The 14,896-nt window shown below is 40.4% G+C and overlaps 1 protein-coding gene across 1 annotated transcript in view; it reads right to left on the minus strand.

The window, feature by feature from the left end:
• Positions 1-3,832: 3,832 nt before the first annotated feature.
• EPHX4 (epoxide hydrolase 4) overlaps positions 3,833-14,896 on the minus strand; it is a gene marked incomplete at its 5' end in the record, with an annotated part of 19,431 nt that continues 8,367 nt past the window's right edge. Inside the window, 2 exons of the mRNA XM_013003794.2 lie at positions 3,833-4,800; positions 8,802-8,950. Of these exons, the coding sequence (XP_012859248.2) occupies positions 4,569-4,800; positions 8,802-8,950 (381 nt within the window). The remainder of the gene's footprint in view (positions 4,801-8,801; positions 8,951-14,896) is intronic.

The following is a 14,896-nucleotide window of genomic DNA, read 5'->3' on the forward strand; positions in this document are numbered from 1 at the left end:
TAGTGGGTAGCAGTGCCTCCAAAAGTTCATGGAGTTAAAGATAATGGAATTTCCCCACAAACTTTTTGAATCCCCTTGCATTTTATTTGCTCATGAAGCAAATATTTGAGTGCCGACCATGTGTCTGACCCCTCTTCTAGACCCTAGTTATACATCAGTTAACAACGAAGTAAATAAAATTAATAACAAAGTCCCTGTCCTGTGGTGTTTATATTCTAGTGCATACAGGAAGTACAATATTAAATTCTTACTGCATTGAGTGGGACAAAAGTACATTTTGATCTATTTTAAAATCTTGCACAGATGAAGCTGCAGAATTAAGGCAGTAATTCATGGATGTGCTGCCCTGCTTTGCATCAATCATTGCCAAGGAGGGAAGCACATCCATCGACATACGAGCTTTAATTTCTCCATTTTAATGTGTGAGAGATTTACAGTATGACATAGCTCATTTAATAGTCTCAGTATAAGTAGCATTTCATTTATATATTCATTTAAACATATTTGCCTTCAATTTAATAGATAGACTATAAATGCAAGAGACTTGGTAATAGCATTTTTTAATACTTTTAGCATCACAATTGAATTGCATTTTGAAGGGTCTAGGAGAAAGGAAACTACCCAGCCAGCATGGCCAGACTCAGTATTTCTCCACCCCCAGAATGCATATCAAGCTTTCAAAGGCTTGATAAGGAATACAGGAGATTCTCAGGAATTTCCATGAGGGCAGCAAGAGGTTCTTGGAATTATAGTCCCCAGGCCCAGATGCAGTCATGGGCTCTGCACAGGCTCTGTTTAAATCTCCACCTCTGCCCCTCACCCTGCCTCGTTTCTTGAAGACGTTCATACACATAATTCTGTATGGGATCTGGGCAGAGGTCTCTCCTTCTATGGCTGCTTCCTGCATGTCGGGCAAAGGGTATCATCACCTGTCTATATAAACAGAACACTCTCCTAATCTAGTCTCCTTTAAGAGGAGCAGGCTCGTTCAGGTGGAGATGCTTGACTTGAGGCTGTGAGTCACTTACAGGCGTAGACCTGTGCACGGTCTGCGGTCTAGGACAGGGGTGCTCACACCTTTTCAGCACACGAGCTACTTATAAAATGATCTACCAACTACAAAAATGCAAAATATATGTTTATTTTTATTTATTTATTCATTACATTTATTCATAAACGCACTGAAAATTCTTTATATGTACAATGATGTTTATGTACCTTGCATAACCGCATGAGTCCATATTGCACAACACAACACAACACCATTCACTATGTACATTTTTTGTCGTTACTTGAGTTTACTCTGATGACTTGCACTGAATGGAATGAGCCCGGGATGCATAGTCCGGACAGTAGCTGCTGACAGCCAGCCTCAAGCATACTTCCAAATGATCATGGTGGAACGGTACTGACTTCATGATCTTTATGTGGGAAAAGGCTGACTCACATAAATAAGTAGAGCCAAATAATGCATTCAAGGAGGTAGCACATGTTCTCATGTTTGGGCACTTTCCCTTTGTAAGTTCCTTCCAGAATTATTCATGTGCTCTGGACTTCAGCTGAATGTAGGCTTGTAGTATAAAGATCTCCCATTCCTTATGAAAGTGATACGTTTTTGTCTTCTTACTTGGTCCAGCTCCCCCACTCATTGTAATAGCCTTTCTTACGTTTAAGAGAAAAAAAGAACAATCTCTAAAACTTGGCAATAACTTAGCTTGTCAGTTTTGCTGCACTTAGCGCAGTTGTTTGCACATGTGTTTGACACTTAAGATTGCATCTGATTAGTGACAGGATTGATGATAGGCATACTTCTATTTTTTTAATGCCATGTGATCTACCCACACTACATTTGCGATCAACTAGTAGCTCATGATCGTCGTATTGAGCACCCCTGGTCTAGAATCTGTTGTTTCAGAAAACTCTTGAGACAATCACACCGGAGTTTTCCCTGGGGAAACTCTCACAGTCACAAGAATGAGACAAAAGAAAAGAAGGATGAGGAATGGGTTGATGCCCCATCAGTGTTAAGTCTACCCAAGAACAGTACAAGATGAACAGCACACATCCCGAAAAGTTCTCCCTCCCCAACCTTCCTGATTCTTAATGTAAGTTTTATTTCCAGAACACCTAGGAAGGTGTTGGTTGTTCTAGCAGGCTGAGCGGAAAGGATGAAGAAAGATAACTCCTACATGTTCTCACTCTGAAGACACTTTTAGGTTCTCTCTCTCTTTCTGTGTGTGTGTGTGTGTGTGTGTGTGTGTGTGTGTGTCTTTCGTCTGTCTGCATCAATCTCTTTATCTCCGGGTCACCTCTGTAGGTTGCTGGTTAGAAAGATGTGTGTAGAGCACTGAAGATGGTTTTTGAACGGATTAAAAGCATCAGATGGAGTCAGGGCTCTATCTGCAGGCTGCAGCTTTCTGCAGAACAAGTGCCTTTCCTCCTATTGATTTGAGCTTGAAAGTAGCAAACTGATAATCCGGGTTTTATCTGGGCGCAAGACGGCAGCCATAGCAGACTCTTTAAACCCACAGTGCTGACTTTTCACAACATACAATCTAGTCTGACCTCACTAGGAGGGTTTGGAGTGTTGATCAGAGCCTATATCCATCACCCTGGTCTAAGCCAGCCTTTTTCCTCTACAACATGTGAGGCAGCAGTGAAAGACAATACTATGAATGGAATGCAAATTAAAATTATTACTGTCCTTTGTAATGCTGACCTAACTTGTGTCTCTATTCCTGATGGTAGCCACCAAATAAGTCTGGTGCCTGTAGGTATGCTGTGTGACCCATTGTCTAATTCTGTCTACGTCCTGTTCTACCTTCCCTGTATTGTTTATCTATGAGCCACACGAAGTGTTGACTAGTGCACAGACTCTACCTTGCGGGGCTCGTAAAAATGAAGTCCAAAGCCACAGGAACGCTTTGGCCAAAGAGCTCAAGGATCAATGTTGGGCTCCCACAACCTCAGCAGCTTTGTCTGCTATTTGATCCATGGTGATTGATAAAATGCTCAAAGACAGTTACAATTCAACTATAATATAACTCAGAATTAAAACTCTCAAAAATGACCAACCTCAACCTGAGTGTTGGACTAAAGTGTTTCCTTCTCTCATTTTACAACATGCCATACTACAGTTTCAATTCATTTGTCCTAAATGTCCCGGTATCTCCCATGTAAATCCCAAGGAAAAGCCTGGCACATTGCTACAAAACACCTATTTTCCCAGAAAGACAAGTGCGGATATTGTTTTAGTGACTGCGTGTCATATAAGTAATTTAGCTAGACTCCAAGTGAGATTAAAACATATAGAGGTAGATTATTGAAGGGGAGTCCATAATTTAACCTTAATCACATGAAGTCAAAGCTTGCAAAAGTTTAAAGTGGGAGGCAGAATCAAATGATAGCTTTTAAAGGGGGTTCTTGTGGCAAAACCAACATGGTATTATATTTCCAGCACTTGCCACAGACTGACAGTCCAACCGACACATTCTTAATGCAAGCATTGATCCCCCAGGCAAAAGGTCCCTAGATAGGGAGTTAACCTCATTTTAAATGAAAAGATATAACAAGCAGACGATATGGAGAAAAGCAAATTGCACTTTCAGGTAAATTGTCCATCAGAGGGGAGGCTGACCTTGCCTGATTCAGAAGGGCACCTAAATTCCAGGTTCAGTCCTCTAGCTGATTTTACCACTCACCCAGCACTTGGCCTTCTTTAGCTATGAAAAATGTACCTAGGATTTTTTTTTTAAAGACCATTTTATTGGGAGTTCTAACAATTTTTGTCATAATCCATACATCAATTGTATCAGACAAACTGTACCTAGGTTTTTATGCTAGTTAAATTTGCAGCATTTTAGACTTTTTGTACTTACTAAAACAAACTTAACTTGCAGGACTGGGCAGAAGATAAGGATTATAAGAACAGGTAGCAAACGGATGATACACCTAAGTTGCCGGTTACTTTGCAACCTTGGAAGTAATAGAAATCCAAATGGAATGCAATGACTTTAGAGAGGATTTTGGAATATACTTGTTTCTGCCTGCAGTAGGTGTCTCAGCTTTAAATTTAAAGAAGTATTTTAGCTCTTTTCATCTATAAGGAGCAGGTTTAATGATAAACAGGCAAAGGTCTGGTAATAGAATCTTTTAATGATTAAAAAATAGTAAAAAGAACTTCAAAACAGTAAAATGAGAAAGTATACCGCTGCAGGGCTGTCTTTAATATGGCACAGCTAATCTTCAATGTATATTTGAAAAAGGCACCATATGTAAACAAGGTAAAAGAAAGCAATAAACCATAACCAAGTCATTTTCCCCAACCTTTTTTTAAACGGTGTTTAAGGCAGGTGCTTTCCTGTGCAAAATACAGTGGAGAAAATCAATAGTAAATATATCCCATGTGGACACAAGCTCAGGGTTTTTTTTTCGATACCGTTTTGTCAGTATATGTATGACAAAGCATCCTAAAACAGTTTGTCCCCAACAAAGCTTAAAGAAGTTAGTGGACAATTGTTAGACGTGAGAGGTTTCATTGCGGACTCCTCAGAGAAGACGTAAGAAAATCAATTTTTCTTTCTTGATTCTTCTTTTAGAAATGTCCATATCAACTTGTTCACTATGTCAGGTTGGTCTTGTTGAAGCCAATGGCTGGCTTCTGACAGAATGGTTAGCCTAAAATAGTTTTTAACATAAATCTTTGTGAATTCAGCCATCTCAACCTCCATAAATGCATCTCTCTCTCCCCACAGTAGTAGTGTTGGAGTGGTCACCATGTGATGTTTGAGAGGCAGGCAGCTATAAAAACAAAACATATAAGCTTGAGATGCATTGCAAAATTTAAAATAATCACCTTTCCCCATAATGATCCATTAAGCTATGCATTCTCAATGAAGCAATATAGCCTTTAAGGGTGTGAAAAATTGTTCTTGGAAAGGTAATAACATTTTACTCTTTTTATATGTAAAACATGGACAGCATAGACAGATATATAGACATAGACAGCATGTCTGTAGTGTTAAATTTTCATAGGGTGAGGATGATTAGGAGGGGGGGAAAGTCCTACATTAGAGACTGTGTTAGGCAATCAACTCATGAAAAAAAATGTATAGGCTCTATTAGAAAAGGTCCAGGAAAATGTTTAATCAGAGGAGGCGAGCAGCATTGAAAGAAGCCCTGGGAGCACGGTGGTTAAAACGGTTGGCTACTAACTGAAAGGTTGACTGTTTTAACCCACCAGCAACTCTACAGCAAAAAGATGTGATAGTTGGCTTCTTAAAACACACACAGCTTTAGAGACCCCAGAGGGGGTAGTCCTACTCTGTGCCATAGGGGCACTGTGAGTTGGAGTTAACTGGATAGCAGTCTAGTATGAATAAAATTGATAGGAAAGCTATAAGTGAAACATGACATTTATCACTATTAGGAATAATTTACTTTAAAAGCATACCAGAATAAAAGATTTTAACTGAATTACTAAAGATACCTTATACTATTTATTAGATAATCTAATGGATTTTATGTGAAAATTAGAATTATAAAGTAAAAATATATATGAACTGCAATTTAATATTACGTGATATATTTATTCACAATAAGTATTTTCTTAAATGTAGAAAAGCATAAACAATAAAAATTAAATCATGCACAGTCCATCATCGAAAGATAACCTTTTGGTCCTTGTTATGCCTATAATTGAACTCATATAATGCAATACATCTATCTCTTTACATATATACATATGGTAGATACATAATACATAGCCAATTTTCCTTTATATTATATTTTGAGAATGTTCTCATTTCATAATACTTCTTAAATTATTACAGAAGATGCTATTGCGTGATATAAAAACAAAAAAAAAACCCTCATTGTCCTCAATTTCCACTCATAGAGCCCCTTTAGGGCAGAGTAGAATTGCCCCATAGAGTTTCCAAGGCTGTCATCTTTATGAGCACAGACTGCCCCACATCTTTCTTCCATGATGGCTGGTGCAGTTGAACCACTGACCTTTCAGCAGCTGAGAGCTTTAACCACTGTGCCACCAAGGCTTCTAAATTTTATGCCCTAGTAACCTATTGATGACTTAATTATTCTCCTATAATTGACCAGTTAGGTTTTCTGGTGTCTTCCCTTGTTTTAAGTAATGCTCTACAGTTGACCTTGAACAACATGGGTTAGAACTGCATGGACCTACTTATAAGACTACTTGTATTTATTTATTTTTCTATTGTTATTTCCATGAGCTCACAAAGAGAAGATTAGCATCAGACAGCATTTTAAAGAGATACTTGCAATAATTGAGCTCACCATACCGGCAACAGGAAAAAAATCCATAAGTGGGCCTTGCTATTCAAACCATGTAGTTCAAGAGTCCACTATAAATTGTACGTGAATTTTTGATTGGGTGGGAAGTCAGTGTTCCAATCCCCACATTGTGGAAGGATCAATTGTAATGTGCATTTTTTGCTTAAATCTTAACTGGCATTTCAGATAATTTCCTTGGACCAAGTTGAGGAAGTGGAGTTTCCTCAGCTAAAGGGTATACATATTTTTAAAACCTTTGGCATCATTTGTTTTGCTGAAATGTGGCATGCTATTAATTACACGTTTATGGGCTAAGAATTAGAATGAACATCTAACCAGATAACTTGAGTACTGGGCCGCATTTTTGGTGGTTATCAGAAGAAGGCTTGCCATGTGGCTACTTGAAGTTAATAAGATGCTGCTGGAAATATGCAGGATGTCACACACAACCATCAAGGACTTAACCTTTGACCCTCAGTTGCTTGTGATGCTCCTAAAAAGTAAGTTCTTTGTGAATGAGTTATGTTGTCTTGTTAGGTGCTGTTGGGTCAGTTCCAATTCATAGTGACTCGATGTGCACTGTAACGAAACACCCCCCAGTCCTTCACCGTCCTCACAATTGTGTTTTCATTTTTATTAGGGCTCATACAACTCTTATCACAATCCATACATATGTCAATTGTGTGAAGCACACTTATACATTCATTGCCCTCGTCATTCTCAAAACATTTTGCTCTCCACTTAAGCCCCTGGCATCAGCTCCTCGTTTTTCCCCTCCCTCCCTGCTCTCCCCTTCCTCATGAACCCTTGATGATTGATAAATTATTATTTTGTCCTCACAATTGTTCTTAAGCTTGAGTCCGTTGTAGCGGCCACTGGGTCAGTCTATCCTGTTGAGGGTCTTCTTTGCTTCACTGCCCTCTCCAGGGCCTGGGCTCTCCTGACAGCATGTCCACAGTGCAGGAGAGGAAGGCTCGCTGGCCTTGCCTCATGGAAACACTCCGGCCATACTTCTCCCAAGACAGATTTGTTTGTTCTTTTGGCAGTCCATGGTACTTTCAATCACAAGATATGCATCTGAAAGTTGGGTACTACAAAAGGGGGCAGACTGAAAGAGAATCGATGCATTTGCATTATGATCTTGGTGAAGAACAGTGAAAGTACCATGGGCTGCCAAAAGAACAAACATACCTGTCTTAGAAGTAGTGCAGCCGGAATGCTCCAGAGGCAAGGAGAGTGAGAGTTATTTTACAGACTTCAGACATGTTGTCAAGAAAGACCAGTCCCTGGAGAAAGACATCATGCTTGGTAAATTCGCCGGGCAGTGATAAAGAGGAAGACCTTTGACAAGATGGATTGACCTTGCGACTGCATCAATGGACTCAAACATAGTAGCAATTTTGAGAATGGCACAGGACTGTGCAATGTTTCCTTCAGTTGTACACAAGGTCATTATAGGTCAAAACCAACCTGACACCTAACCACAACATCCTAACTACAACATCGATCGTCTGCAAGCTTTGAGAGGTCAGGGACCTGGTCTAGTTTTACTCTTTACTCATTTCCTGAGTGCTACTGTAGTCTAGAACACTGTTCCTCTGAGCGGGCGATACCACTCTAGGAGGGCTGCAAATGCAGATACCTACACTTTATCGGTGATTTGGGGTTGTAGTACAAAATTTTTTAATTGCCTGGAGTGGATGGGGTGCTGAATAGTTTCTTTTTTTTTCCTGAAAAGGGGGCAGTAGGCCAAATAAATTTGGGAACCTATGGTCCAGACCAGGGGTCATTGGCAAACTTTTGAGATGGAAGAGCTAATGCTGTCCCTTACAACAATTTAAAAGTTAAGTAGACGCCATAAACATATTTTTACAAACAGTTACCATTATCTAAATAATATCTTTAATTTTTTTCAATTCAACCTCAGAGTCCCAGATGCATACCAAAGCAGCCACATATATAGCTCAAGGGCCACAGTTTTGCAACCCTTCATTTAGACCAGTGGCTCTCAACCTGCAGGCCGAACAACCCTTTGGTGGTCGAACAACCCTTTCACAGGGATTGCCCAATTCATAACAGTAGCAAAATTACAGTTATGAAGTAGCAACAAAAATAATTTTATGGTTGAGGGGGTCACCACAACAAGAGGAACTGTATTAAAGGGTCGCGGCATTAGGAAGGTTGAGAACCACTGGCTTAGACCATAGAAAACACGGAGGAACATTTGTTATATTAATGAATGGCCACTTGAAAATATCTCTAAAAATCTACATCTACTATTATTGTGTACATAGTAATCGAAAGGGAGTAAAGAAGTAGAGTTAAGTATGAAACAAACGAAAGCTACATGGGTGGTGTAGTATACTATTTTACCAGTCCATTTGATATACTCCTAACAATGATTTTGCAAGTTACTAGAGTACTTTCTTTTAGTCTTTGGATAAGAGGGAAACTTAATCTTACAAATATCCGCTCTTTACAATTATACTCACCTGAAGATATTTCTGTAGTAGTTAATGGGGCCACTTAATGCTCCAGGCTGAGAAAAAACATAAATATAAGCTTCAAGGTCTTCTCTTGTTAACCGGCATCCTTTTCTTCCAATGCCAGTACTGTGACTGGTAAAGAGATATTTCAAAGCCTAATTTAAATGAAAAAGGAACAATTGTGAGGTGCAATTGCTTAACTATGACTCGTCCATGCATTTCTCTGTAACTCCCACCAACTAAAGCCTTTTGAAAGGGGATGGGGCACAGTAGGTAGTAACAGCTCTTAATTTCTGCCCTAGCGAGGATGAGTGATCACTGTTTTAAAGCATATTTATGTTTTCCTGACTTTATTTTTATATTCTTCTAATCTTCCATGAACGTTTCACCTTTGTGAAAAGCATTGTTTCTCCCTGCCTATTCAAGTCCCACAAGGGCCAGCTCCAGTGCTACTCCTGCCCTCAAACTGGAAAGCCAAACCCTTGTTGTCCAGTCGATTCTGACCCATCGCAGACCTCTCGACGGAGGGGAACTCCTCCATAGGGCTCCCAGGCTGCAGTCTTTACAGAAGCAGGCTGCCTTGTCTTTATCACAGCGAGGCTGTTGAGTTCACACTACTGACCATTAGGTTAGCAGCTGAGCACTTCATCACTGCGTCACCAGGCCTCTCCCACCTGAAGTCTTCCCTAATATTCCAACTTAGCAATAGTTTCTTCATTTTCTTACAACCAACCCCCCCCCCTGCCAAAAAAGTTGTTTTTGTGTTTCTTTTGTCTCAGTAATTTTCAAACCTTTTGAGCTCAATCCCAAGTAAACAAATTTTACATGAAGATCCATTTCACACCCACATACATATTCCTATATGTAACTGAAACAGCTACTTTTAACTATCGTGCATGCTAATTAATGTATTTTATTCAATTCTGTTGTGCTTCAATTTTTAAAATTTGAATTGCAAGCACTACTGTATTTTTACAAATAGCACACCTAGGTAAATAGCATGCACTACACACACACAATAACGCACACAGGTAACATAGAAACCATGAAGTTGTAATTTTTACATTCTAGCATAATACACCAATAAATATACTGCTCATGTCTCGTGACCGTTCAAGAGTGAGTTTTAGCTTCATTTGCCCCATTTCAATAGTCAAAACATGTTACTTTTGATCATATGTGTATAGAGAGGTATAAGGTATAGTCACGAAGTCCTAGTTTGAAATTGACATAAAAATCACACATTTGAAACTGTGTGCACTTTAGGGCATTTGGAGGCTAGTTCTGAGAGCAGTGGTATTCCTTGTAGCCATCTGCGCGCATGTACATTGGGTAGGAGATGGGCCAAGGGCGGGGTGGAGAGCTGCAAGTGGGCTGCCATAACCCCAGCATGAGCTGGTCCGGTGGTGGGTGGAGGCCACTGTACATGCCTGGGTCCTGTGGTACTGGCCCTACATGACGTTGGGCAACAGGATGGCATGGATTTGGGTAGACACTGCTCCAACCCCTTGGAGCTCCTGGTGGTCAGTCAGACCTGTCTTATCCAAGCGAAGGACAAGTGACCCCTTGGAGCCTGCAGATGGCAGCCTGCTCTGTGACATCCATGCCGGCAGTGTGTTTCAAATGACTCCAGTGTAATGGATGACCAGCTGGACAGGAAGGGAGAAAGAGTGTGGTTACCAGTGCCAATCTCACCTGCTTGAGTGGTCTCTGTGGCATGGGGTACAGACTTGTGTCTCTTGGGCTGGGGCCAGCCACCCTGGTGAGGGCTGTAACTGGGGCAGAAAAGGTATTATCTCTCTACACTGGAGAAAGCGATTTGCGGCACATGGAAGGACTCCCGTTAGGAGAGAGGCTGCTTTGCAAACTTGAGGGTAGGCTGGTGAGCATCTGCTGCTAGGAGCCAACCCCCGCATCAATAAGCACAAGATGAAGAGCCGATATTAAATTCACTAGACAGAAAACAGTTTGAAGTTCATAAGATATTAAAAATATTAGTGTAGTCCCCTTATGAAAATAATGCACAGGGAGATTGTATGATGTGCAAAAACATATGGTGCAGGCTTTTTGTGGGGGGGCGGGGGGTGGGTAGTCGGCATAAAATACAGCAATTTGATTGCATGATTCATTGGCGGGTCAACATACACAATTTGAAAAGCACTGCTCTTTATCAGCATTTCTCAAAGTATGAATTTAAACCATATGCATCTGAATCATTAGGATGCTTGTTTAAAACGCAGATCCTTCCACCCAAAAATACACGTGCAAAAATATGAATTGACATATATGAGGTAATGGCAACATTATTTGTAATAAGATGACTGGGAACAAGCAAATGCCTATCAGTGAGGGGCTGGCTGGATAAATTATAGCATAGTATACATAATAGGAGCCGCTGGGTGTACTAACTCAGAGAGAGTTGCTCGATGCTCGCCTAGTGGGAAAAAAACATGCATACTATGAAAGCTCTGTCCAGAGGGAGTTTTCCAATTGTGTGTGTGTGTGTGTGTGTTTGTAAGTACAAGGGGACTTTTAAAAATTCACAGAAACAATGGAAATAAAAGATAATACTTTTTTCCATGAACTTTAAAAAAATACATCTTACTGTGAATTAGGTGAAAGTAAAGTGTAGACCCTCGCTTTTACATTCAGTCATTCGTACACATTTCCACTCCGCTGTCACCATCCCCGCATTGTGCCCTCACTTCCAGCACTCCTTTCTTGTCTCCTGTCTCCATTCCTCTTTCTTTCCTAACCCTCTGAACCCTGTTCGTGGGTAAATGATGCCTTTTTTATTGTAAATGGTTGAGTAGTCTAACACAAGGGTAAATTCAGTTCCAGACCTGACAGGTAGCTAAGGGGAACCATCATTTTAGGGGTTTCCCTGGTCTCTATCTGGCCAGTAAGCCTGGTCTCTTATGATTTTGAGTTTGTTTCCACATTTTTCTTTAAAAAAAATCATTTTATTGGGGGCTCATACAACTCTTATCACAATCCACACATCCATCCATTGTGGCACACACATTTGTACATTTGTTGCCCTCATCATTCTCAAAACATTTTTTTTCTACTTGAGCCCTTGGTATCAGCTTTTCATTTTCCCCGTCCCTCTCTCATCCTCCCTCCCTCACGAAGCCTTTGATAATTTATAAATCATTATTATTTTTTCATGTTGTTTAAAGCCCTTCCCTACCACACAAGTGTGAACTGACGATGTTTATTTCTTCTTGTATTAACAATTGTCCACCTGGGAGTTCAGTACCCTAGTCTGTGGACAGCAAGGTCAATTGGCATAAGACAGCTGCGGCCTTCACATTTCATAAGCCACCATCTAAGATGCAGCTATCGGTCTCATCTTATCCGGAAAAAGAGGGAGTGACAAATATCAAAAGACATGCAGAAACACTAAGTTCCATGAACGCCCACCACACAACCAGATAGCCACCAGTCTCCACAACTCTGACCAGAAGCACTAGACGGTGCCCGGCCACCACTACCAACTGCTCTGAAAAGTATCAGGGGCAGGGTGGGAGAAGATGTGGAAGAGAACTCAAAATCATAAAAAATAAAAGAAACCAGACTATCTGATCAGGTACAGACCGATAGAACCCACAAGACTATTATTCTCAGTCACCCTCAATTTCTGAATTGAAATCAGCCATCTAAGATCACAATGGCAGCATTTCCCCAAGGACGAGGCTCAGAGGGAGGGAAGAAGGGGGAATGAAGATGGGAGACACAGGGAAGGAGCCAAACAAGTGACGGTACATCGAGAGGAGGGCAGTGCATGAGCTGAAAGAAGATGTGTTTGAGTTGTTGAATGTCAAACTGATAATCTGCTCTGTAAATCACCTAATTCACAAGAAGAAAATAAAAATGTGGGTCCAAACTCTGTCCAATGGAAAGATCTGGAAGCAACAGCAACCCCATAACAGTGATCACCTGACAAGTTGAGTATGGTCTCAAAATGTGATTTTCTACTTAAAGGAGCCAGATCTAGGGCAGGAAATAAAGGGTATTGTTTGTGTACCACTGAATCAATTCTGACTCATGGCGATCCCCTGTGTGTAGTGGAATTGCCTCACAGTGTTTCCAAGGCTGTGGTCCTTTGGAAGTAGATCACCAGGCCTGTCTCCTTATTTGCCTCTGGATGAGTTTGAATTGCCAACCTTTCAGCCTTTCATGTATTTGATTTAAAATATTCCAATAAAAAAAAGATGGGGGTCTTTCAACTTTGACAGTAGTAGTCAAGCACTTAATTATGATCATCAGGGATTCTAGCAATAAAAGATAAACCTGAGATATTAAGGAAGTAATAAGGAGCGCATATTAAAAGCACATCAGACAACTAGAAAGGGTTTCTACTTACCTAACATGAGGCAATATGGGTATCAAAAAGAATGACTATAGTTGTTACACATAAAATATTTTTTTGAATCATGAGCTCACAGTGATATACAAAACAAAGAGAAACCTCAAGTTATCATGGGAGATTTGGAGGGCACTGACTCACTGTTTTAAAGTTGTTTCACAAGGGGAAAGCAATTATCCTGTGTTTCTTATGTGATAAGGGTTTCAGAATAGTCAAGCTATAGTATGAATAGTCAAGTATAGTATAGTAGCTATAGAAATGTTCTTTATAGAAAATTTCCAGTTAATTAAAGCAGAAATAATGAGAAAATCACCATTTTGCATACCTTAATGAAATAATGGATCTGGGAAATGATTATCAATAGATGCAAAAGTTATTTAATGAAAAGTTGTTATGAAATTTGGATAGGCTGACATCTTGTAAGTCAGTGATTGGTGTTAGCATCACTAAATACTAGGATGGCTAGATATTGTGTGCTTTCTCATGCGATAGGAAGTACATTGTATCACCTAATATGTATTCTTGCCAAATGAAAACTGAATCTAATTAGTCCTCTAGATCAGCAATGCCTATGAAGTAAGAAAATTAGGAGTTAACGATGCAAGTTCAATATTACAACAATGAAACAACCACCAAATCCAGAATGCAGATCATTCCTCAGGGTATATGACCAAAGTTCTTCAATAAATAAAAGGTGGTAAGAACAGAAGGGGGAAAGAAGGAAGGACTAATATAGATTTAAAAAGCTATAACAACAAAATACTCCTACAATATGTGGACATTGCTTGGGTCCAGATTCAAGCAAGTCAACTATATACCCTGTTTCCCCGAAAATAAGACCTATTTACATTTTTGCCTCTAGCTGAAATATAAGGCATCCCCCTGAAAATAAGACCTCCCCGAAAATAAGGCCCCCTGTAGCTACCATAACGCTGGACTCTGGACCGTAGCGGTGGGCGCTGCTGTGCAGCTCACTGTTGGCCACAGTGCAGCCGGAGCAGACAGGAAGTGCAAGGTCTCTTTTAATAAAACAATAAATGTGTGCCATATTTTCTTCATGGAAAAATAAGACATCCCCTGAAAATAAGACCTAGTGCATCTTTGGGAGGAAAAATTAATATAAGACACTGTCTTATTTTCGGGGAAACAGGGTATATAGGGAATTGAGAAAGTTAAGGACATTTGAATATTAGATAGGTATTAAATTATATTAGTGAGTTATAAGGAATTATTTGTTTTCTTAGGTTCAAAATGGCATCATAGTTCTCACCTTCCCGACACAACCGCTGAAGACAAAGCGGGTGAATAAGCAAATGTGGTGAAGTGTGGGAGTCTGCACGTCCCTCAGCCCATGGCCTGCGCGGTCCGCTGTCTTTAAGCTTCCCATTCCCGGATGTTCCCTGGCCTATTGTCCTGCCTGAGTTTGGCCTTTGTGATGATTGGTGCTCGGTGGCAGGCAGCCGCCATGCTCATTGGACACCTCTGCCAGGCATCCAAGTACACCTCATTTGCATGTGGACCGTCCAAGTGCACCTCATTTGCATGCGGACCTGTTTGAGGACTGATGCCTGCCATTTCTTCCATATTGTAGCTGCATGATTATTGGATACTTGTAATGTTACCCGCCCACCATTGGGTATTTAAGCCTCTGCCTTCTGCTCAATAAACGAGGCTTGATCAGACTCCTGTCTTGCCTCCATTTCTCGCGTCTCTTGCCCCTCTTCATTCC

This window comes from Echinops telfairi, unplaced genomic scaffold, assembly GCF_000313985.2.
Source record: "Echinops telfairi isolate 266 unplaced genomic scaffold, ASM31398v2 ScPeMD7_443;HRSCAF=831, whole genome shotgun sequence".
Lineage (NCBI taxonomy): Eukaryota > Metazoa > Chordata > Mammalia > Afrosoricida > Tenrecidae > Echinops > Echinops telfairi.